General features: G+C 46.3%; 1 protein-coding gene across 1 annotated transcript in view; it reads left to right on the plus strand.

Annotated features, from left to right (window-relative positions):
* Positions 1 to 24,875, plus strand: part of LOC119441452 (plexin domain-containing protein 2) — an 86,241-nt gene extending 61,366 nt beyond the window's left edge. Inside the window, exons 10-14 of the mRNA XM_037706069.2 lie at positions 1,315 to 1,457; positions 8,311 to 8,437; positions 13,711 to 13,788; positions 14,936 to 15,090; positions 16,450 to 24,875. Of these exons, the coding sequence (XP_037561997.1) occupies positions 1,315 to 1,457; positions 8,311 to 8,437; positions 13,711 to 13,788; positions 14,936 to 15,090; positions 16,450 to 16,518 (572 nt within the window). The 3' untranslated portion in view covers positions 16,519 to 24,875. The remainder of the gene's footprint in view (positions 1 to 1,314; positions 1,458 to 8,310; positions 8,438 to 13,710; positions 13,789 to 14,935; positions 15,091 to 16,449) is intronic.
* Positions 24,876 to 26,420: the final 1,545 nt, after the last annotated feature.

Consider the following 26,420-nt stretch of genomic DNA (forward strand, 5'->3'; position numbering starts at 1 on the left):
CATTTTCTGCTGTTATTGGGAAGCGGGCGTTTGCCGGCGTGCGCAGTGCCGCTGCTTCCCTCTGCGCCGTAGCCGCAGCGTGCAAGGTCAACACATGATTAGAAAGTAGAGGAAGCATAAAGGAGAAAGAAGGGTTCACTGCCATTTTCTATGCATTGCTACGGTAGCGTGGCTAAGACGTCGGCACGTACACGCTAAAGCCCCTATATATAAAAAGTAGCGTCACGCTTTGAAGAATGCCGCCGCCTCCTCGCACACCCTGTCCGAGGCCGACGCCGCGTCGGTATTGGCCTAATGGCATCACGTGGACCGTCGAGCCCCCGGGCGCTGGCTGCGTTTGTTTACGATCACGCTCCATCGCCATTTTCGCCCGAGAAGCGTCTACCGACTGGCGAGGAGCAAGACGATAGCGGCGAACACAGTCGGCGATCGTCAAATCTGATCAGCGGCGCCGCTGATCAAGTGCACGTGTTTCAAGCGGTGTAGGCAGCGCAACAGTCGAAAAAGGAGCGCGAAAGAGAGGAGAAACGAGGAGGAGGGAAGGCAGAGGAGGAGAGTGTCGCTACTTTTTATGCATAGGGGCTTTAGTACACGCATGTTCCGGCGCAACGCAGAATCGGCGACCTTGCCATTTCAGAGAGGGTTAAATTTCCGGCGCGTTTTTCTTTTTTTTTTTTTTTGTTCGCACGACATTGAGGGATCTCTCCTAAGCTTTTACTCTATGGTGGTGGCGGAGCAATGCTGGTCGGAGGCGCCGCCGCATGATTTTTTTCGAACTAACGACATTCGACTGTAAATTGAATGCAAACGTTCTAGCAGCATTCCTCGACTGTCGCATACGTGTGGCGGCTCGGTGCACATGTTTTGCATATGTGCGGGCCTTGAAAATTGTTGCTTTGGTTATAGTGCGGTACCGCTTATGGTGCGGATATTCGCAACTCCGGCAACTTACAAGTTATAAGCGGTCTACACTTTAGTTGCCCTGTCCTTTCAGACATTTCTAGGTTTGTAAGGTTGTCACCACCATTTGTTCCTCTTGCCCACAGTAGCATGCGCTTGCAGCTATACACTTATTGCAAGAAACTACTGTTACCTAAAACCTTCAAGTCAACATGTTCCTCTTTAGTGTCCATTTAAGTGCACTTTTCAAAAAATTGTTGCTGCAGAATTCATTTTCGGGATCTAGCAACGTTCTTCTTTGACAGTGGTGGGTCTCAAAACCTGAGGGACAATGTATTTGCGAGAGGCGCACGTATGCTTGCATTGCAGCACAACTGGGGCAACTGACCATGCTCTCCCTTTACCATCTTGCAGCGTGCCTGGGCCTGAAGACTTGTACAGAGTGCCGCTCAGCACAGCTTTCGTTCAGCTGCTCGTGGTGTGATGCGGTGCAACGTTGCTCAAGTGGCATTGACCGGCACCGCCAGAGCTGGCTGGAGAACCAGTGTGACCTTGAGGTGGGTATCCTGCACGGGTGGTGTTGGAAGAAAGCAGAGATATGTTCAGTGATTCGTGGTTGTCCACATCTACGATTTGTGGCAGTACAGTTCTCTGGAAGAAAGATTAGCGAAAGTGAATGACAACCTGAGCAGGCAGATTCCACTGTACGGTGCTGCTACATCATCATCAGCCTATATTTTATGTCCACTGCTGGACAAAGGCCTCTCCCTGCGATCTCCAATTACCCCTGTCTAGCGCTGGCGTATTCCAACTTGCGCCTGCAAATTTCCTAACTTCATCGCCCCATCTGGTTTTCTGCCGACCTCGACTGGGCTTCCCTTCTCTTGGTATCCATTCTGTAACCCTAATGATCCACCGGTTATCCATCCTACGCATTACATGGCCTGCCCAGCCCCATTTCTTCTGCTTGATGTCAACTACAATATCGGCTATCCCCGTTCTCTGATCCACACCGCTCTCTTCCTGTCTCTTAAGGGGGGACGCGGCTTTCGCATCGCGAAAAATGGCTAAAAAATCGATTTTTTGAAAATCACATTTTCAGTTTCTGTAACTCTTATTCTATCTGATTCCGAAATATCATCACTGAAAACCAAGTAGAAGTGCTCTAAAAAAATTGTTGTATCAGCCAAGGTGCCGAAAAATTGCGCGGAAATCGCGAAAAAACGGCGTTTTTCAAGCCACGATATCTTCGGAACGGCGCAGCCGAGCGCCGCCATCTTGGTCTCGTTGGAAAGCGCATTTCTCCGTCTTCAAATCTGCCGCTTCAGCTATCTCCTCCATACAGAAACAAGCACACAAAAAGCAAATGATTGAAGGTCGTGCCGGAGCCACCGATTGGCCGCGCCCGCCACGTGACTCCAGCGCGGTTCGCCATTGGTTCGGTGCTCGCTCCGTGATGGCGTCGTCTGCTCCGTTTGTTGCGGTGTCCTCGCGAGCTCCGGACAGTTTCCGTAATTTTGACGAGTGTTAAAGCGGGCGCTACGTGGACATAGCAGTAGTGTGGACGTCTCAGACCCGCGGCTAAGCATTCCGAGCATCGGTGACGTGGACTTCGCGACCGAGCTTCGGGCACGGAATGCTCGGACACGCGGCTAAGCCTCTCGCGCGTAGGCGTCTCCGACTCGGCGATGAAGCACATCGCGCGCGGACTTCTCGGATCCTTGCCTAAGCATTTCGTGCGTTGGCGCCTCCGACTGCGCGACTAAGCAAATCGAGCGTCGACTTCTCGAGCCCGCGGCTACGCATTTCGCGCGTCGGCACATCGCTCAACAAGTGTCGACTCCTCGGACCCGCGGCTACGCACTTCGCGCGTCGGCACCTCGAGCGTCGACTCCTGGAGCCCGCGGCTAGGCATTTCGCGTGTCGGCACATCGCTCATGGAGTGTCGACACCTCGAGCGTCTATTCCTCGGACCCGTGGCTAGGCATTTCGCGCGTCGGCACCTTGGACTGCGCGATTGAGCTTACCGAGCGTTTGGACCCGCGACCAGGCATTTCGCGCATCGGCACCTCGGACTGCGCGACTAAGCTCGTCAAGCGTCTATTCCGCGGACCCGCGACCAGGCATTTCGCACATCGGCACCTCGGATCGACCCGCGACTTAGCACATCGCGCGCTGACTCTGTTATCGTAATGCCACGATATCTACTAATAATACCTATCATACCACCCCTTCATAAAGAGAACCTCATCATGAGCTCTGTTCACTAGGCCACTTGGGCTGGCACAGACACCTGGCTGTATAAGTGAGGCATGATACAAAAAGTACAGGCTGGAAAGCACCTATAGCAGCTGCATTGCTGCCTATCTATCAGTGGCTCTCCTAACCTCCATAGCCATTGTCAATGGAAGATGATTCAGAAGGCTGCTGAGAGCCTTCATTCAGTAACATGGTCGATTCTACCAAAAGAAAACAATGCCTCACTGACTGCACTATAGGCTGCTATCAATGAGGCAGTCTGCAGATACAACGCTAGAACTACTGTATATTTATGCCCACATAGTTCTGCACCTCACTTGGTTTGAAACCCAGGCACCATGCTCTTTGTAGAGCAGCAGTAAAGAATGCCATACAACCATGAAAAAGGCAGAACAAAGGCTCAGCAGACCAGAGGCCACATGTCCAAGAAGCCCCATGTCACAAAACACATCAAAGATTACAACTTTGGTGCGTTTTAGAGAACTGAAGAGAAGGTGCAACTTTGAGAGCCGTTTTCTCAAAACTGTTTTTTCGCCTTTCTGCTCAGTTTCTGGAGCTGATTTCTTCATTACCGTTTAGCCTATTTTGATTCTGTTTTTTTTTGTCACGTTCCTTGGACTACAGTGCAGGTGGAGACAGTCTCGCATTTTTATCTTGACATTTTATAAATTTATGGCGTGGCTATTCGTTCACCCCGAAAGTGTGCTTGGTGCGAAGGTAACTTGAAAAATGACTATCTAAAAATTTGTGTTGCGAAAAAAAAAAGTAAGACTGTCACGACCTTCAGCACGCATTGAGCTATGCAGTCAATACTCAATGAGCCTTCCATCATGTTTTTTAAGCTCCCCAGGCCCTCCAGAAAGTTCAAGAGAGAAAAATTCTGCTGAATAAAATGTTCTCAAGGTATCACTCTGAAACTTTTATGGAAGTATCAGGGAGACATTCTAAACATTTGTGCGAATTTTCATCAAAATCCATGAAGAAATCAGGAAGTTGATTTTCAAAGCCACGTCCCCCCTTAACGTTAGTCCTAAGATTTCTCGTTCCATCGCTCTTTGTGCGGTCCTTAACTTGTTCTCGAGCTTCTTTGTTAACCTCCAAGTTTCTGCCCGATATGTTAGCACCGGTGCTGCTACATACGAGGGCGCAGATAGCAAGACTGGCCTCTCTTAAGTAGTATGCACCGTGGGGAACGCTGACAGCGGTTCCTAAGGCATGCACTTGCCACTAAGTGCCTGTGTGCTGTGCCTGGCTGTGGTTGCTTAGTGGCGGTGTTGCACTGCTAAGTACAAGGTCGTGGTGTCAAATCCCGGCCACGGCAGCCACATTTCGATGGGGGCAAAATGCAGAGACGTCCCTGTACCGTGCTTTGGGTGTACATTAAAAAATAACAGCTGATCAGAATTCATTCGGAGTCTCCCATTAGGGCATGCCGCATATTCAGATCATGGTGTTGGTGCGCAAAACCCCGGAATATAATTTTAAATGGTATTTTTATTAGCGTAATTGATTGCCCCTGGACCAATGTTCGCAATAGCAACGCAGCATGCTGCCACCAAGGCAATGCTCATTCCTTTCATCGCTACCAAAACTCACTTGTGGTTGGCGCTTTCCTGTTTCGACTGGACACTGGCATGTTTGGGAGCACATCTGGCATGGATGGGACATGCTCAGCACAGTTTCCTTACTGCCATGACAGACATGAAAGGGATGTGTTCTGTCACCTGCACGACAGTTGGTGTTTTTCGCTGCTTGTCGGCAACATTTGAATGTGCAAGGACACAAGCCAATGATGAGTTCACTGTCTGGCGATGTTTTCCTTTTACTGGTCTTAAGGGGAGATGCTCCTCAGAAACATTTCTTTTTAAATAATGATGCTGGGCGAATGAAAATTCTACCACTTATAGAGCTTGATCTCTTCATTCGAAATCTACTTTTAGTTTTAGGATATCTCGATGCTTTCATGTCCTAAGTGCCATGCATAAGTGAGAAGCAGTGCATGTTTGTGCAGCTGCTGGACTTAGCAGTTAGCATGATAAAGCAGTGCAAAATTATTTTTCTTATCCCTAACACTCCACTGAGTGCTAATAAGCAAGATAATGTGATTCCCTTTACACGCAGCATTTTAAGAGAATTTTGTATCTGGTGCTTCATAATCAGTGGCTGGTGCCCGAGTACATTAAAAATTTTCATCCTTAAAAAATAAAGTGATTGCAATAAATCCTAGATAAGTGCATTCTGCATATCCTAAAAATTACGCCCATCAATATTGGTCTTGATTGAACCACAATAAGTACATAAAATGTTGTACACAAACGCCTTGTTTTGCCCAAAATATGAAGTTGAGAAAACGTGATTGAAAGTTATAAAAGTTGTTTACTTCTGTTAATTATTATTATTACTTCCCGGGGAGATTGTGATGCGGCAAAGCTAACCTTGGAGAGAAAAAGCTTAGGCCTTCCACCTTGCACGAGCACAATGGCGTGCGACACCGCGGTTTGACGCATCGCGCGCTTGAAAATGTGTCATATCTGTGCCTTTTCTTGCCACCTCGAGTGCTTTAACCTAGTTTATTATACTTTTCCCGATAATTTCTGGCTCTGATTTCTTCATATGTAAAATAGGAGAGATCAATGTTGCTGAAACAACTAAAAACACAAAACCTATTTCTTTAATGAAACTCGCCGTTTTTTGACCCGCCTCTCCCCTTAAAGGTTCCAGGTGTGTCTGATGTACCTGGTCCTTGATTATCCAAAACCAAAAAATCTCAAGTAACTCGATTTTCAGAAAACTGCATATTTGGGCTGTATATGTCATAAACTACCTTTTCTGTAATTATCAGTGCCTAATTCATCAAGAAACTGCTTAAAATCAAATATATAACGAGTTGCAGCGATCGCTCGTTGCACTTTCTCGAGTCTTCACCGTCTTTACGATCTCTCGCTGTGCCTTCTCCTTCAATAGTTCCATGTAGCCTGCCTGATAGTTGCATGATGAGACATGATCCGTGGAGTGAAGCTACACACGTTCGGTCAGTGGTTCAGTGCATAGAAGCATTCTATAAAGTTGGCCCGCATGGCGAAGCTGATTCTGGCAAAGCGGCAATGATTACGTCAACCTATTCAGTGACATAGCTTCTGTTCTATTGGTACAAGATGGCAATTGCACCAACGCTGCCTATATATCTACTGCACCATTGGTACGAGAATGTATTGTTGCCAGTGTTCCTGGTGTCCCCAGTGGATCAGCCTCGGCGATCGTATCATGCGCATGGGCTAGGCCGGAAATCTAAGTCAGGAGAAGAAGCAGCAGAGAAACTTTGCAATAGGGGTAATACGTTTCTTTTACTTTTTCCAATAATACGATATAGTTGGATAATACGTTGGATCATACAGTTTTCGGATAGTACGCTTTATTTTTCGGTTTCCATGAAGATGATATCGAGATTCCACTGTGTATGCGTTTGCGGTAGTTGGTGGCTGATTGCCTGACACTTTGCGTCATTGTCTTGCCATTGTCGTCATCTCATTGTGCTTGTGCCGTTGTCATCATGCTGTCTTCATATTGTCATCGTCATTTAAGAATCGTGATCTCATTTTTATCATGTCGTTGTCTTCATACCATCTTTGTCGTTCCATCGATGCGATTCCTTCGTTGTAAGTGCGATGTGACTCCTTCGTCGTCATTTCATCATCAGTGCGACAGCGCAATACAGTCGATGCCCCCCTGTGCTCATTGATGACCTTGACAGGCGAGTGCTAAAGCAACTTGGGAAGGTGCAGGATTATGTAACATATTGGTGAAGCAATAGAAGCCTCAGAATAACTACTGCAGGTGTTAAATAACCTTGACTTCAGAAATATGGTGAGTGACTACATTGCTCAAATGCTAATTGCATTACTATGGACAGCTATTGTGATAATTTCTGGCTCTTTCTGCAGTTCTCGCTCTTCTGCAGTTCTTATTGCCCACATTGCTGAACACCATGTACAATGAGAAAAAAACATTGACATATTTGTAAATAGGAGCCCTCTGGCAGTGAATCCCTGTAAGCCTGTGATAGAACTCTTTTTTTTTTCTGTGCGTAGAACTTTTTTTTAAGTATGGTCTGATATTGTACTGCTTTGACTCTGTTACAATCTCATGCCTCAATTGATATTTTTTTATTATTATTGTGCTTGTCGATATTTGTAAGCAAGTCTAAATTGTAGAACCTGCAGGATGAACTTTGTTGGTGTTTGCTGCAAATAAATTCAAATGTCAGATATATTTTGTCTAGAATGTGTAGTAAAGAATTTGACAATTGCAAGTCGGGTCAACCACACTAAATTGAGTGCTGTGCTAAAATCTTTCAGCAATTAAATTTTAAAAAAGGCTCTGTCTTGCCTTGAAGTACCTATCCAGGAATGATCATAATGAATTTAACAGTGCCAGCACATTTTGCAAATCATCCAAAGGGACCCGCATGAAATATTTTGTAATACCCTGTAACTTGAGAACCAGCACGTACAGCTCCATGAAACTTTGCACTTGGTTCAGGTGTCTGCGCTATGAACCTACCCTGAAAGTTTCATTCAGATATCTGATTAAATAAAGAAGTTGATATTTCAGGGTATCCTCGCCGAAACAAAATACATGGTGTTCAATCTGAGACCAGGAAATAAAAACAAAATAGTTATATTGCAGATTTCCCTAAATTTCCCTAAATGGGATATTAAGATTTAACTGACGACTAACTTCACTGCTAGAATTCCTCGATCAAGGGATCCTAAGAAGTGTCAAGGTGGAACAAGTTCGGAAACATCTCATGGGGAAGCTGTGCATGAGTATTTGGCTTAAGCTGCCTGCTACTATCAAATTTCAGCAAGCTTTGAAAATTCTGGCCAAAGCTCAGTAGTTCACCAATAAATCTACCTGCCACAACTTCTGGCGAAAGGGAGGCCGTTTGAAACTTGCTTTTTCCCCCAAAGTGTAGTTGAGATGGCTTATCGCAGCACGAAGGTGTTTTTAAGCGGGCTTGCGGAGCTGCTTCCGTGACACTTTCACTTGTTTTGATTTCCACTTGGCAACCTTGACTTTTGTTCAAGTGGAGTTTACTGTCATGTAGATTTGAAAATTGTGCTCCGTCAGTAGCTGTCCTCTTTTCTGCAGGAAAAGAAGAATGCCTCGCAGTGCGGTGCCACTCCACGCACCACAGTGCCACCACCAGCTGTTCCAACAGCGCCAAGCAGCTCTGCTACAGCGGCAGTGGCCAATGCATCCATCGCTGTCGCCAATGGTGAGAGAAAGCCGCCATTGTCACCTCGTACTCGGGTAATCCAGTGCTTGCTTTTGTACCCTTTTGTACACGTTTGCTTGTGTAACCATATCGAATGTGTACTGACATGAGACTTTTGTCTAAGCTTTATTAACTAGAACCTGGTTGATACGTTTTGAGAAAGAACGTGCTATCTGAGAAAACATAGGATCGGAAGCCGCTAGAAAAATTGGCACTCAACTGTAGTTGACACCTACGTGATGCGAACCGTTGTGCAAATCATTGCAGCGGGAGATGCCGACGTGAGCCAAGCCGGTGTGGCTCACGCAGCCTAAGGCTTCGGCCGGTGCGAACATTGGCACCAGGAAATCGTACGTAATGGGATCATATCAGTGAGGTTCTACTGTACAGTTAAACCTGGATATAACGAAATTGACAAATTCCCGAAAAACTTCGTTATAAAGAGGATTTCGTTATATGCAGGTTAGACACGAAAATTCAAAAAAGAAACGCTTACCGTATTTACTCGATTCTAACACGCCCGCGATTGTAAAGCGCGTCCAAACGGCGTCCAAGATGGCCATTGTGTCCTCGAGAGTCAATATCTTGCGTTTCTTCGTCGAAGCACTCATCCTTGGAATGTCACACCGGGTACTGGATGCGTGGACGCGTGTCGTTTCGCACAAGCGCGAGGCGTCGGAAACGAAGAGCGAGCGACACGATGGCGTCGTAGCGTTGTATAGTGTCACCTAGTGTCAGGTTAGTGGTGAAGCACAGAGACTTGCGCAGTAACCAAAGAGTGGCGCTGCCAGCGCGTTGAAAAAAAAAACGTTTTTCCTTCGGCAACAGGAAAAGGAGAGTGCCAGCTTGGCGGGCTAGGCCAGCTGCAGCAAGCGGCGGGATCAGGTTTGAATGAAGGGAGGGGGAAAGATAACGCCCGCGGCGGCAAGATCGCTGGGTCGAGGGATGTAGGCCTGCCTCTCGCATGCACGCACATGTGCTCGCGCCTCGCAGTCGCCGTGAATTCGAGTGCGCCAAGCGCGCCGCCGCCGCTTCGCATTCCGTCGCGGCAGAGGAGGTGCTTCCGGTTGCTGCTCGTGCAAAAATGGCAAAATTTGGGGTGAAATCTCTAGGTTGTCGGCGGGGAAAATTAGTTATTTCGAGGGGGTCTCCCGCTGCCACTTCGTTACGTAGAGGTTTGAAATACATGTGCTTCTGTGGAGTAACGGCGGGGAATAGAAAAACTTTGTTATATCCCGAAATTCGTTATGTGAAGGTTCGTTATACACAGGTTTAACTGTATCTCTTTTATCGATAGTCGTCAACCCAGTGATCATGATATGACGCTTCAGTTTGTAGAGCACGTTAAAGCCCAAACCGCGTGAGAGCGATTTTGTGCGCGACGGCGACGAGCGACGGCTTCGAGCGACGAAACAGACCGTCACGCGAACAGATCGTTCAGTCTTTTCGCTCACTTGCTCGGTTCTAGAAATCTAGAATTCATCGCTCGTCGCCCAGAAGTGCTATGGGCGACTAGCCAATAGCGCGAAGCCGGAACTGGATATAAATCAGTCAAGGCACTACTGATTGTCGCACGGAACGAGCGAATGACTAGATTTTGATACGTGCAAGGATAATAACGTAGTGCAAGACCTTTAGAAATATTTATGCTGCTCTTTACACTAAAACACATCAACTTAAATTAATAAAGCAAGCGTCACGCCAGTTTCGGCGAGTATTTGCTGCCCTCATACTGGCAACACTGAGGAGATGTCGCTCAAAGTCGTTGCTCGCATGCGGTACGACTTCTAGGCGACGAGCGACCGCGACAACCATCTCCATCGCGTCGCTTGTCGCTGTCGCGCACAAGATCGCGTGCATGCGGTTTATACTTAAAGATCGTTATAATGGACTGCCTCTAAGCGCACCTTTGACAAGACGAATTCTCTGAAAGCAGAACAGCCTTGGGACTATTGTTTAGGTCTGCTGATCTAGTAGGCTTTTTTTTATATATATAAGACAAACAGATCTTCAAGGTTTCCTCATGTTTACCTTAAAGAAAATATTGACACGAAATTTCTGTCATGGTCTTCTTTGTTTCTTTCTTTCTTTCTTTCTTTCTTTCTTTAATGGATAGCTGTCAACGCAATACAGTCTAACCCATTCATAACAAACTTAATATTTCTGCGAAAAGCAATAGTTATATCAGTACTTCATTACCATGGACTCGCCCTTAAAGACGCTAAAAAATTAACCACACTGAAGCTGCTGTCAGAAGTTACAATTCGGCTGCACTTTGGTCCAAAAACCAGATGTTCAGTGCCATTTTTGTTCCTGTTGCATTCCCGCACCTAGCTGCCAACTTCAGTTAGAAACGTCCAACTAAAAAACGAAATGTGGTGTCGTGTAGCTCTTACAAAATGGTGCCCGGGTCCAATCACCTGGCATTTCTAAACTGTAAAAACAGCTGCCATCTCTTATTCGAGAGCTTGTGATAAGTTTTACTACCAGCAACGCATGACTGTATTCCGCACACGAGAGTGAAGCATTTTAGTTAGCCACAAGCGTCAACTTCGGAAACTACTGTGGCATACCGCTATTCTGCGAAGGTCTCAGGCATCATGGTTTTGGCGTTACGACTGTGCATCAGCCACACAAGAACCGTGAAATGACATTATCTGTGTCGCTTCAGGCGGGGAAAAAAATGTGATGTTCGACAAGTAAAACAGCACTGCGAACGGTTATCAGCAATCGGCAGATGCGTAAATGAACCACCGCCGAATCGTCATCTCCTGATAGCGGCGTAGTAACCGCCGACCCTTTGCAACATTGTGTTGTGGTAGCATGTGGTGCAGCGTTCTCGCTGGCTCGGGCCGCCTAGGGCTGCGTCGACAGGAACGCTTGAGTGGTCATTGTTGCCAATTTGGAAAGACATAGATGGTCGTTCCAAATGGTTGAAGCAGGCGTAATGCAGCAGGCGTAATGAAGCAGGCGTAATGCATGGTGCTGTCATGGCATCCGTTATCGCATCAGTGCACACCCCATGCCATGCTGTCTATGCTGTACGCTGCACACCTTGAAAACACATGACCTTCTTCATGACTCCTGAAATCCTTGCAAGACGGTCGCGCGCTAATCTCGAAGGCCATTTCATCATCGTGATTGCACTGAAAGTCAGATGCATGCTGCCATGTGCCCACTTTGATTGCACTTCTGTTTTTTGGCACTTTGCGTGTGCCCCCTTTTTACTGTGATCGGGTTCGACGCGTTCATTGTAGCAGTACGGCGAATAAAAAAAACATTTGTGATACAGTAGACTCGTGATAATTCAAACAAATTTCAAATTATTGGTTGGCCGGCTATGTTTTGAATGTGTTTTAAAGGGTGACGCGGGTTCTAGAATGGTAAAAAACGGCCGAAAAATTTATTTCTAGAAAAACACGTTTTAGGAATGTTTGGGCCTTCATGCACGTGCCCTCAAATTATTAACCATGATTTCGATCAGGAAATAGGAAAGAATCGACTTTTAGAACGCCACGGGAGCTGCGAAATGATCTGCGACAGGCAAAATTTGTTCAAACTTCCCGCACGCGCCGCGGGCGCAGCCGCCACCTGACCGTCGCTATCTTGGGCTTGTTTTGTAGCTGGTTTCTTTGTGAGCATTTTGCGCCACTTCAAAATGACTTCGCTCAAGCTGAACGGATTGGCGCCGCTCAAGCTGAAGCCTCGCCGCTTTCCCGAAGGGTGGTTGCAGGCCTCTGATTGGGCGGAGCGCGCACTCGCAAGACAAGTCCCCCCTACCCGTTTCGCCCCTCCCGTTGGCTGGCGCGAGTGACCGAGGTGGCCATTTTGTTTTTTATTTGTGTTTTGCGCGCGCCGCTATCAGTCCTTCATTGCTCCCGGTTCGGTCGTCTGCTACGCCTTGCATTCATGCGGCTCACGCACATTTTTTTCATATTACGGTGATATGTCAGGAGACGCTCGCTTAAAGAAGACGCGCAAGTCTTGCGGGAAAAAACTAAAGTGTCCATGGAACGCACGGCTGAAGATCGCGGATGATGGCGCGCTGACGGAACGACCTTTTGTTGCATTCGAAGAGGAGCATTCTACCGAGGAACGGCCAGAACCACCTGTTGCGTCTGACTCACATTCTACCGACGCCGTTGATTCCGCTGGGCCTAGCTGCATTACATCTGGTGCCATCGGATCGACAGCCGGCACATCCAGCGGCATCCAAGACCGCATTGACATGGCGTTAGAAGCACAAGATAGGAAAATGAAGTTTCCCATGTTATATTCATAGCACGTTCTGAATATAATGGGTAGGGGTTTCTTAAGCTCGTAACTACAAAAAAGAAAAGTCTTATATAGTTTTGTTAGTGTCTCCTGTGTAATGTAAGGTTGTATTATGCATTTCTTACTTCTGTGCTGAACTAAGGCACACTTTTTCACATGACATGAAAAATGCAACATCAAGTCTAAAGGCACCTGTGTACTTGGACTCATATGTGCATTAAAAAAGCTGTCGCAGTTTCACCCGAAAGGCGAAGCATCAATTGCGATAGCAACTTAGTAGAGAGCTATACGGAGTAAGGATAGTAGTTTTATCCGCTGTACAAACTTGGACATGCAGCAGCACCGGCAACACACAGCACTGTTGTCGACGCCATCGGCGTTTTGCCGGCGTTCGCACAAAATGCGTGCGGCGTTGGTGACTGTTGCCGGAGCCTCTGATATAAATAGGCACTTGGTGCCGCAGCTAAACGTCGCCTCCCTTCCCTGACCCCCCCCCCCCCCCCCCCACGGCCTTTCGTGCGTCAGAAGAAGGCGCGTTTGCTCTACATATATTGTGATTGTAAAGGAGGAAAGAGACGCCTACTTCTGCAGCCCTTAAGGGAGCACAGCGCAGAACGCGCGTTTGTTCTCCGCCGTGCGTTCACTCCCCGTGAAAGCGCGCGTCCCTCGCGCCCTTTCACTCGCACATACAGCGTTCGGCGGCGCGCGGCTACGATTTCATCTCCATTGACGTCATACGGAACCTGACGGCGACGGCGACGCCGACGGCAGAAATCTGCTTTGGAGTGTCCATATAATTGCTATCGCAATAATAACTCTGGGTAGTCTGTATTCACCTGGAGCCATCCCCTCCTGCTATGTTGTCTTCGTAGCCCCAGTATTTCTTTGGGACATTAAACCACATCAATAAATCCCGAAGTACAGCATTACCAGGATGCAATTTTGCCCACGTTTACAACATAGTAGAGTGACGCCAAGTGTTTGCCTTTTGTATGCAGCGACCGGTACTATTCCTGAGGTGGTTTCCATTCACACCAACGATGTGCACGGTGATGCAGCAGCACACAGTGCAGCCGGTAAGTCCACCAATTGCTCGAGGCACTATGGATTGCAGTCATTTTAACGAAAAGGCAGGAGCATTCCCTGTGCATCAACAACCTCTAGGCGGATATATTTCACGGTCTGGTGCTGCCAGATTAGAGGGAGCTTAGCGATCACTCTTAGAAAAGTTTGCACTCATTGTTGCTTATCTTGTCTCCAAACAAAAATCATCACGAATCCTGCATGCAATTCCTTTCTTTAACGCTGTGCACCCGGTACTTCTTGGTCACGAACTGCATGCACATCAGCACAACATAGTATTCTTGACAGGAACGTAGTGAGCTCATAATTTTCAAGAAAGGAAATGCAAGCAATAATACTGATGACAATTATTGTTCGGGGACAAGATACACCCTTTGCTTGGAGTGTAGAAAACCCAAAATTAAGTGTGCACAAATGAGTTCGCAATCACAGCAAAACTGTGAAATCTTCTAAGTGGTGGCAGAGCTTATAATAGACAAAACTAATAGAGGCATTTGGGTGTCTTTAGATGCACAGCATGCAGGGATCTTTACTGCAACAAAGAACATGTTTTGATTGCATTCTTTCAAGCATAGATAAAGGGGTCATCACAGCTGCGGTAAGCCACTGCACGGTAGGTGCATGTAGGAACAAGGCATGCACCTGCCGCCCAATGGAAGCTGGTGCTGCATGCAACTTTGCCTCGGCAACCAAGGAAGGAATTGACCTACAGCAAAGTAAAATTGACTTTTGCAAAGAGTACACCAACCAGTGGGTGCATTGTAGGTCTGTAACAAGCTTAATGCATCTTCAGTATCATCTGGGTGTAAAGATCAGCTATTCTGAGAAGCAGGGACTGGTTATTGCTTCGAATTCCCCACCGTTTTTGCAATGTTTGCCGGTTTACTAATACTTTGCACAAAGCACACAATTTACACATTGGACTTCTTTGTTTCTTACTTCCAAACCTGCGATGGGCCCTTTACATGGACATAGAGCATTTCTTTCATTGATTGGGCTGTTAACTTTCCGGCAGCGCTTTAGTGTCATATAATGCGTGCAGTGCATATGCATGCTGGGCTTGGGGAGCTGAAAGGAAAAGCAGTGCAGTACTGTCGCCAATTAGAGGGCAGATCACAAATACCGACGATTAAATTCCAGTTATGCCATCGGACGGTTCCTCATCATCGCACGCTGTCAGCTCTGGCACGGTGGTCGCTGTCATCATGATCCTGGTGCTCGTAGTTGCCGTTGGCGTGTGGCTGCTGTATGCATACCGCAACCCCCAGACGCCTGCTGGACAGCTCCTCATCAAGGTGAGTCCCTCAACAGCCCACTTTCAAGAGTACAGTAGAAACCCGCTGTTACGTTCCTGGGTGCTGCATTTTCCTGGCTGTTACGTCGTTTTTCGGCCGGTCCCGGCATCGCTTCCATAGGACCCATGGTAACCCAACTGTTGCGTCGCAACTGTGGGATCGTTCCCGCATCATGCAATTTGAACTGCCACCCAGCGCCGGCTCAAGCCACCATGTTGACTTTTCATGTCGCTTGGCTTGGTGGCTTGACGATGGGATTGGCCGCCCAAAGTGCCGGAGGCGACACCTATGACGTATTGTCGGGAGTTCACTCCGGCGGCGGCCGCGTGGGCGCCGTATCTTGAACGCAATCTGCGACAAGGAAAAAGTGCATGCCTGCGTGGCATTGTACTCTGGCATCAACGATCTGCATTTGGGGCAGCGTCTAGGCAGTGTAGGCGCATCAGCGGCTCGTAGCTTTGTGTGTGCTGTGTGTTCTCAGCGCTCAGTTTGCGTTGAAGTGATAGAAAGCACAAAGGTCGCATCGCTTGCAGCTGCTGCGGCACTGACATCATGCTAGTTAATATAATAGTTAATTAGCGAATGTTTACAAGTTTATATGGACGTTAATACTACTATCCTTACCTTGTATACCTGTCTACTAATTTGCTATTGAAATCGATGCTTCGGCTTTCGGGCGAAACTGCGACTTTTATTCAAACGTAATAATTAAAAAAAATTTTGTGCAGTTCACCACCACTCTCGTTTCTAAATTTTTCCTGTTTCTTGGCTCTTGCGTTTCCTGGATATTACGTGAAACCCGTGAAAAACGTATCAGCAGGGTTATACTGTGTTCAGTGTTGTGCTGAGTGCATTTGTTTGGTTCTAGCACAATGGCAGTCGTAATCCTGAAGCCATATGATCAATCTTGTATGCGTTCACGCCAGAATTAATCAAGAGGCACATTGTACAATGAAGCATCTGATAAGATGCCCAACACATATTCAAGTTGAGTGCTCCGGGTGTTTCAGTTTTACACCTGCAAAAGAAACTCATACACTCATGCCATCATTCATTCACGACTGTATTTGCTGAACAATAATTCTAGTTTCAGTGGGGCAAAATGGACTGCAGTTGGGAGACTGTGTTTAGTGAAACTTTCTTGCAATGAATGTTTGATGGTTTAGACGTTGGGTTCAGTTGCGGCTCTGTCACTTTCTCTACGAGCATCTGTAAGGCCTGCTGCCGAAGCCGAGCACGATTGCGGGACATGTTTTTCGGCAAAATCGGCTGCGCAAAGCACGAGACGCTTATTGTGTTGCACCGTTTCATCATCTGTGAACATGTCTTGTGTGCCTAAATACTCTTCCTTGCCTGCAGTATCGTCCGAGCCAGTGGAGGCTCCATGGTGAAGCCCGCTACACGGCCGCCACCTCGGTCCATATCTGAGGAAGCTGTCCAACGGCCAACGACTTTGATAACAATGTCGTGACCTCAGGAGCCGGGGTAATGACATTGAAAGGAGGAGCGAGTTCTTCCCTTGGAGTCGTCGGCTCTGCCGGCTTCAAGCACTGACCCATCTGTTCAGCTCTCCCCCTCCTTCCCCTCTTCTATTCACTTCCCTCTTGTTGTGCTTGGACTCGTCTGTGCAGCAGGCAAACATGTCGTGGCATCTTTTACTTTGGGCAGTCAATGGAGAAAGACGCAACCAGTGGGCTGCCTTCTCTGTTGATCATTTGTTTTGAGAATAGTTGTAGTTTCTGTGGGCAGCAAAAGCAGGCATGACAAACGAAAGGTATGGGTTCACACCCCTCCCTTTCAGCACTGTCAAGTATAGTAACACCTTGTTAATACGTACCTGCTTAATAAGTAATTCTGGTTTAAATATAGTGGTGACGGATCCCCCGCCCTGTCACCATTGAACCTAATGTATTGGCTGACTGCTTAAACCGTAGTCGCTTAACACATTCGAAATGGGTAGTGCGTAGTATTTACTTAATTTTTCAGCGCATACAAGCATGGACTCTGAAATGGCACACGCGCCGACCATAAATAGCAAAATTGCGACGCACGGGCCTTTTCCAGACTACAGTTGCCACCGATAGTGACATCAAAACACGGTAGCCAGGACGTGTTTCCTGCTCCCAATGCTTCGCGCACTTCCACCTCATCGTCATGGATGACGATGTGCATACCTGATCCACGTTCTCTGCCAACTACGTATTAAGGAGGTTTTCCTGTACTTTGACGAGGCATACAGCAGAAATGCGCTGCCAACAAGTGTTAGTTAATTCAGTGAGAAATTATGCCGAATGGCATGTCGCAAGATGCATGTCTCGTTTATAGTGATCAATAATGAATATGGCTCAGCGCTTGAGGTGTTCAGTGTTGAGCTAGTGGCCTAAAGCGTCCAGTGCGAACCTGTTGCTCATTGTAAAATGCTTGCCATTTTCACTTGACTTCAGCTGCCATATACTTTAGGGGCACTCTGCTTTAACCATGGCCCTCAATCGACTGGAGTGTTGTGCGGAACAGAGCTTGCTTGCTCTTACTCAAGGGGAATCTCTTGCAAACTAACTGCAGTAAGTTGTCTACCCTGTTACAACGAGGGCCCACCACAAGGTTAACTGGACACTGACCCATTACTTCAACAGGTTTTTGACAACATGCTGGCAACAATGGGCTTAGTTTTAGGGCAGTGTTGTAGCGTCTGTCACGCAATTCCAGCTGTATGGGTGTTAGGGCACCGCAAGAGCTGGCACCTTTCATTAGTGGAATTCAATTCTCGGATATTCCTAATCGGGCAGTACTTCCAAGTCCCTGAGTGGATAGCATGTGTAAATGCCCACACAACTTCTCACTGCTTGCTTCTCCTACGTGCTGCTATGTCTTGGCTGCTATGTCATGATAATGTCATGAGTGGTGGTCTCGCACAGGGAAGAGAGCAAGCAATTCGTAGTATTGCTGGTGCAGGACGCAATAGATAAAAATTTATGCACCTATCACCGCACATCATTTAACTTCTGTAGTTGGTGGCAGAAAGCTCCTAGGAGTAAAACCCTATACAGTAGACATGCATGGCTCAAACTGAGCAGTCGTGCATGTAGCTGGCTGCAGCAGCTATTTATTGCATTCTTGTCGCAGCTAGCATGCTGCGTGTTGCACCTCTTCATCCACACTGGGAAGTACTCAGCGCTGTAACTAAGGGAAGGGAGATGGTGGCCTCCACACTTTTAAACAGTCCTCAAATTGACACCTCAACTTGGCTCCGGAAACTGGAGGAAAATGCAGTCCTTCATCTGTAGTGGTCCGCACTCCAAAAACTTTCAACATTTTTTTAACTTGGCAGCATCAGCTTCTGTGTGAGAGTGCTGGAGAGTGGAGATCCTGAGGAATTTTCCTTGCAACACCTCCCTGTAGAAATTGCAGGGGAGCGCTGGTGCAAGGCCTCTTTCGGTCAAGAGGCAATGTTGTTTGACCTTAAATACTTGCGACCACTACAAGGTCGGAAGGCTTGATTTGCTTGGAGGCCACTGCTGCACGTACATTCCATTGTGCTCTTGACACAAAAGCTTTGTTTGGGTCTATGTGGTGGGTGTAGCTACACCAGTGTTGAGGTGCAGTGCCTAATCAAACTAACTCAAGGGATAGCTTCACCAAATGGTCCTGAATTTTTTTGGCTGCATGGAGGTGTCTCCCATGTACCACACAAGTCGTGTGACATTGACTGAGGGACTTGGTGAGGATTTTTATAGGTTCACAGAGGTCAACATGGATGCTGCCACTGTTTGTGCCTTCAGCGATTGCTCACAGCTTTTCACCCATAAGCTTCTACACTTTGCTGTGGCCGTTGTCACAGCTGCATGCTTTTGTCTTCGGTGGTCAGCACTTGTCTTTCCAGAATGTTCTTGATACATCATCCGTGCAGCAATTCTCAGTAGCGTGCAGTGGTAGCGATGCAGGGAGATGAAAAGTTGCCACTTGACTGTGAATCAAATTCTGTTAACAGCTCTTGCTGACAGACAGCGAATTGACGAGAATCAAAAGTACAATTACCTCATGTGCTTTGTATAATGTGTTCAGCTTGAAAAAAGAAAGTGTCACAATTCTGTGCTAGCTAAATGATTCAACATTGCACTAGCACTGGCTTCATTGGCACTTTGCACCTTCTGTCATGACTGGCTCATCAGCCATCGCTGTGGTGGGAGCCAACACAGCACACTTAGCTTGGCTGTACCATCGTGTCTGTACTCAATGTGGCGTTTTCTCTGATGATGAAAATTAAGCTACCTCACAGAGGTTACTGCTGTGGACATTGCAACATCCTGCCCCGTGAAGAAAGCTGCTTCAGTAAAACTGCAAGGTTCTGGTCTCTCCCCTACAGGCTGGGAGTCAGTTTTTGCCGAACATTGGAACCTGACTGCTTTCTTTGTTTTCCAAGCCCAATTTATTTCATTCCCCACCCCTCCCCAATTTACTATTCATAGATATCATTTGGCATGGTATTCAAGGGAGACACAAAATGAGCGGCTCACCGCCTATGCTGGCCAATCTGGCAGTGTAATCTTGTTAAAGGTAAACTGATGTGTTTATCAAATTGCAGATTCAGATTTATCTTGCAGACAGAGCATTACATATCTCAACGGCACTAATTCGGGAAATGCGCAAGGGCGTTGCTGAAAGTTTGCTGTCTCTTCTGTGGGCTGAATCGGCTGTTTCGATTTGTAATGTGAATTCACCTTTAGTCGGCACAGGTGGTTCCGATAACTGTGTCGAAAATGTGGCCATAACGTTCTGCTTTGCACAGCACTCTAAATTTAATTCCAAGACCCAAGGAAGTTGCACAAGTGAATCTCTTCTAGCTGACTTCCTTGCAAGACGAGATGTTGCCATGCTTCCAGAAGTACACCTCTGTGGAGGAACTTGATTGTGCAATTTCAAGTGTCACTATCTGTAGGTTCTTTACAGCCACTTTCATGTGCATTGATCACTTTCGTGACCACGAGACAGAGTTGCATTGTTATCAGAACTGCCTCCAAGATTTGTCTCCATTGACACATATCCGCGTGCTTTTAGTGCTGCAGTAGTTGAGGGCATGCTAAATGACAATCTTTCTTGCAAGAACCTCCTAACCCTGCTATTGGATCTCGCACAACAAAGTGCCTTTCTTGACGTAGCAAGAACAGAGCACAGCTTTCACGACTTTGGTCGCGACTGCTTGTTTCATGCTGCCACCAGAGCTTCTCACTGCTTTACCTTGGAACATATGCATTCCTTGCATTCTGCCCTTTCCTGCCCTCGGGCCAGTGCCTGTGCGTTTGAAGGCAGCACTATGTGCACTGTTTGTCTGGTCTCTCCCTACAGGCTGGGAGTCAGTTTTTGCCGAACATTGGGACCTGACTGCTTTCTTTGTTTTCCAAGCCCAACTTGTCTTATTCCCCACCCCTCCCCAATTTACTATTCATAGATATCATTAGGTATGGTATTCAAGGGGGACACAAAATGAGCGGCTCACCGCCTATGCTGGCCAAACATAGGAAAGAGAGGAAGGGTCAAGAGAATGCACAGAATTGAGAAAGACTGCAGCAACTGGAAAGAGCAGTGTAACAGCTTAGCTGGCACCTCACAGAAGGGCACTTTCATAAGCTGCTAGTAGTACCGACTTTCTCGGTGTCTACCCGGTCTCGGCATGGTTCTGGTCTATGCTTCCTATGCCCTTTTTTTTATAAAGCATCTCGCTTCAACATTCCCGACAGTGGTGTTTTCTTTTGGGAAAAACCTAGCAGCTCAGCTTACGAGGCGTTTAACTTTTTTTTTTTATTACTTTGATACGAGGCCGAGAAACTTTCCCTAAGTGCAACGGTGCGCATTTTTTTCTTGCGGCAGTTTTTGTTGTGCGTCAGGCAGAGTGACTTTTTTTTTCTGCGTCCAGTACCTCGCTTGTCCTGTTGTGTCAAAGCTCTTGTCCTGTCAATGAACTACCTTGGCCACTATTTTCTGTCGAGGGGGAGTGTTCTAGAATTCTGACTTACGTTCCTCGCGCATTATTTTACTGTCGTCAAGAGTACACCTCAGTTATGCCTGCTTGTTTTATATCTGTGTTCTCTCCCTGTCTCTTATAATGTTACCTTCTCAGTTTTGACAAAGACATTACTGGGCGTGTTTTTAAGTAGTATGTACATAAGACAATATATGTAGTTATAGTATCATAGTTTATAGTTAAGCCTAAAAATACAACTTGTTAACTTCTTCCCGCCCACATCCTGCCTGTGATGCTCGTTATTGCGTAAACCTGCTTTCTTTCTTTTTGTACTGACGGGTACAGCAACTCTTGAGCAGACTCACAGAAGCAGGCAAGATAGTCTTTTGCATGATCCACAGGCGCACTTTCGCTGTTGAGCATACGGCCTCACTCAGTATTAAGCAAGTCCCCTGCACCGCTGGCAGAAAGGTTATCAAAAATACATTTTGAAACATACCTGCAGCAGGTTTGATTCTTCATCTGTCTGCTAAAAAAATGCAGCTTTTTTTAAAAAGACCACGTGTTTCTGATTTTTCATGAGTTTTTGCAGAAATTGAAAAAAGAAAAGGAAAAAGTTGGTGGAAAATCTGTTCTGAATATCATTAAATACCTTGCAAAGAGCTCACTGCAGGCTTAGTTTCTCTTCTAGCAAGCCAACAACGCAGTGAAATCCACTGTCCGTATGCATGTATACCCAGAGACAGTCATGTGTGCATGGGCATGCCAGCTCACAGGCCGTGTTGCAGCAGTGTCCAAGAACAAGATTGGTGCATGCTGCCATTGTCTGTACCATGAGAAGACAAGTCTTGAGTGATTGATTAATGCATACGCTGGCCCATTTTCCACTGCTAGACTGTTGATAAATTTACGCTTGTGTTCTTGGTGCAACACTGTTCAGCGGAACATGCAAGACAAGGCGAACATAACTTTATTTTTATTTTTTCCCTGCAGTTTGCAGCTTGTTCAAATTGGTATTTGACTCCTGACTTCATGTGTTTGGTTTGTTTCTGCAATATTTTCATACTCCGTTTTGCTACAGTGTGCTGGGGTATAAGAGAGGAATTTGTTTGCTGTATATTTTGGGTGGTGTGTTCCTCCCTTGGTATTTTTTTTTTTTTTTGCAGACATAGCCATCTCTTTGAGGGTCATTGAGCTTTGTATGTGCAACAGACCTAAAGCATATTGAATATCATCTTACTTTGTTGTCAGGTTAAAGGATTAAAATGAATGTTACTACAAGTCCGAATTTAAGAGCAAGAGAACGAGTTTCAGCCTGTATTATGTCTATTCAGCAGTTCCCATGTTGGCTAAGTGTATCGCTATGTCAGGCTGCCACATGCTGCCGTCAAGCTCTCAAAAAGAATCATTTCATGCTTTATGCTTTGAACTCAGCCTTCGAAACAAAACACAGCAAGCCAGCTTCTGTAAAATCTATTTACTCTTGTTGCAGGCATGAAATTTTGCTTAGTATATGCGTTAAAAGTTGTAATGGGGAAGGAGTTGGCAAAGAGTCGCTAACATTATGTTGGAGCAGGTTGAGAGGAGCTGGCCTGTACAATACTCCGTTTTGTATGGCCCTTTTCTTGTGCCACAACGGTCTGTCGTACGATCCATGATCGTTAGCTCATCCAGTATGAATGGCAAAACGGGTGCTCAATCATGCAGTGAAGTTCAGGTGCAGCAGGGAGGCGGACAAGCTAGATGCATGAATATGGCAGCGCGAGTTGCTTTATAGACAGAAAGTCAGTGTTTTTAACCATTGTACAATCGAGGAACCTGGTTATGAAAATTGCAGCGCTACTATTGTTTCAACCACAATGTCACAGTTGTGCCTATGCTTGCATTGTAGATATTTGCTCTTATGTTAAAAACTCTCAACGTGTACAAGCATACATGCTGTCAAGATGCCTGAGCATTGGTGCCTTCAGGTCTCCTTTTGTGACTATTTTTTTCCTTTTTTTCGCATTGCGAGCTTTTTTGCTTTCTGACTGTGGTAGCCTAGCTCTTGAGCGACCCATATAGAGTGAACAGTTCCATTTTGTACAGTGGAACCCGAGTCTCAAAAATGGGCTGGAAGACAAGGCCAGGTGGAAGTCTCGCTGTGTAGGCAGCAGCACTTTGTGGAGTGCATTCTGTAGTTCATGGAATGCCGCTTACAAGACTTGGCGTTGTGCTCATCGTGGATGAAGGGGCGAGGAATGAAGTTCCATGCTTGTTGCAAGAAGTCATGACTGCAGCAGTGCAGGTTGTACAGGGAAATAATGTCAGTCACTGTTGGATCTGTAGTTGGAGAATCTCATAGGCATTTCTTTTTCTTTTTTGTGAAGTTTCTCCTTCAATGTTATGCAAGGAATATATGTCAAGGTTTGTAATTAAAGTAGCATCTCGATATGATTTCAGTCCTGCCTTGGTGCAGGTTCTTGGCTCGCATCTTTTGCCTCATTTCTTATTGTCTTTTGCAATGTGTTAATGTGAGAAGAATTTTTGCATGTGGAAATTGCAGTGTCTTAATGTAAAGAACTGTGCTCTTCACCATGAAACACACTGTTTGGTTTGTAAACATCCAATTATGGTTACCCTGCATGGTACCTCCTTGATTTCGTACTTGTGGTCTTCTGTCTGTTGCACCTATGGTGAAATCACTTTTTTTTTCCCTCCCCATTTCTGTGTGTTTGCAGCTTTGTATGTGAAGTAGGTCCTGAGATTTACCATTCAGTGGGTCATTGTGAGGCATCAGTTGTGCCGAGTGAGGATCGTTAGGTGTGCTTTTGTGGACTGCTTGCAGTGTAGCATTCATGCTCTGTAGTCGTTGACATCTGTGGTAGTGTGTGCTCGGGAAGCAAGTGTGTGGCACATTCTAACTCCCACGTCTTGGAATTCGAGAGCCAGGATGTCGAGAGCCTCAGACAATGCAAGTAAAAATGGCCGATTTCTTATGTTGTTTCTAATCCTGAAATTTCTTTTAATTCTTATCTGGCTGGAATGGTCGGCATTGCACTACCATTTAAGTGCAGCGTAGTAGTACTCAGCAACCATTTTGCATAAAATAGGCATGCATTGTGCTTATAGACATAGAAAGAAGGTGGTCTCGTGCAGCCTTTTATGCCAAATTTTGTGCTTGCCATGCGAGATTGAGCAGAGAAGTAATTTTCCGCACACTTGCGTCCACAATAGCACAATCCACAAGCGTTTACAAGCAAAGTTCAGTTCACAGCTTTAGTGGCGCAACATGTTAAATCTTCTTGCCGCTTCTGAGCCTCACTTCGGCACCTAATGAATTTGTGTGTTCTGATGGCTGCATTATAAGAAAAAAGCCTTTGGCCCAGAAGGAGCCTCACCGTTTGTCACCTTGGCATTAGCTAGCACATCGGATATTGGCATTCAATGGCAGTTACAGCAGGCATTGAGAATACATTTTAAGCAGCTTGTTCTGCGTCTGGTGCGGCATAAGTGTGCTTAGTGTTTTGGCAAGATGTGTCTATCTGTCGGGTGACGAGCAGTCTGGCTCCAAAGCTCTCAATAATAGGCGTACCTGTGGCCCTTTCCTTCTTGTAACAAATGTTGAAAAGTGTGGTAACTGCTGAAAAAGTTTTTATTTTATACGTATATATAAATATATATATAGAGAGAGAGGTCATTTTTTAAAGTGTGTTCGTTACAGTTACAGATTTTATGCAATGCAAGATTTGGTATATACTGTGTGTTTGATCCTCCTCCTGCATTTTTTTTTAACGTTCATGACGCCGTTTCTTAATACGAATAAAACGAATGCTCTTTAAACCTGTCCTTTGTACAAACTGGCACGTTCGCTGCGTCGTCGTGCCTCCAATTTCATCCAGTTCACTGCTTGTCCTTCACTTGCTCTTCAAAAATATTTCATGCTTGGTGTACCCATGCAGCCTAGCAAGATATTGTAATCAACATTACAGTCTATGTAGTCATGCATGAGAGTAATACAAAAGGTGTCTGTCGAACTACTTTAATCTTCATGTGCAACCTGCACCCTCCAGATGACTATACTGCTGACAACAAAGCTAATGTCAGCTTCTTATTGACCCTTTTCGCGGAGCAATTTGCTCCAGAGGAACGAGATGGCGCCGTCGGCGGCGCGCTGCATGTTGCCTCGGTGAAAGCGCACGAATACAAAACCGTTGGCAACTTCTGCCCTTCTTCTGTGCGATCAGCTGTCGGAAATCCAGCTGGGTGTTTGCTAACGCACTGTGCTCTATTCATGCTGCAAAATGTAGACTGGTAGAGGGAAGATGTGTGCCGTAGTCGGCTGCAAAAATGGTGATTGGCATATTAAGAAATGGAACGAATCCGTGTGACCCAGTTCACGGACCACTGCTAGACTGCCTGTGTTGCCGGACCTTCACGATACACAGCCTTTCCATGATTATAAAAAATTCGCTCATCTGCCAGCGTTGTATTGCTAACTTCCAAAGAAAGGACTTCAACCACAGAACGTCGGCAAGAGTGCACCGCTCGTTAAACAATGGCAAAGGGAGTAGCGCTACTTCCTGACATAGTAAGTTTCTCGCCCATTGTCTACACGCATCTAGCCCAACTCGCATGCAAACGTATGCGCACTCTATCGCCAACGTACCACGGATAAGTGACACTTCAATCAATGCACCGTCAGCGCACGAATGGTCAAAGCTAAATGTTTCGTTGCGGTCACAGTAAGCGAATGACTATTGATAACACATCTTTGCTACAAGCTATTACAAAGTACAGAACATCTAGGATCCAAGCTTTTGTGCTCGGCAAGGACAAATCTGTCGAAATTAAGCACAGCGGCGAGCGATTAGGCACAAAAACACACCGATGCACTTTACTGAGTCAGCAACATGACAAGGCCGCTGCTTCAAAGTGTTTGCCAAATAAATAACGAAGAGCAAAACACTCTAATCCTTAATTCATAAGCGGGAAGGTTGGACAGCTTGGAATACATTTCTAGTGCCACGTACCTTTAGTACAAGCCCCGTTTATGCTGCTCGTGCCGTTTGGAAAGGGCGTAATGAGCTCGGAAAGCGCTTGCATGTCCTCTGAAGCTGTGGCCAAAGCTTCGCGTCGTTCACCCAGTCACCGTCCACAATGCCCGCCAATACAGAGGTTTTCTGCGCCGCACCGGGCGTCATGCCCATCCATTGTAAACAAGGAAGCGACGGAGGCAGCTGAGGCAAGTAATGGACGCGTCACCACGTGATCAAACAAGGCGGCGCTCACGGGATCGCCGCGAAAAGAGTGAATACTCATTTCATACGTAGCAGTACACTGTACAGGTAGTGCAGTCACAAATGTATCGCTCTGCACATTTGATAGTGAA

Source organism: Dermacentor silvarum, chromosome 2 (genome assembly GCF_013339745.2).
Source record: "Dermacentor silvarum isolate Dsil-2018 chromosome 2, BIME_Dsil_1.4, whole genome shotgun sequence".
Lineage (NCBI taxonomy): Eukaryota > Metazoa > Arthropoda > Arachnida > Ixodida > Ixodidae > Dermacentor > Dermacentor silvarum.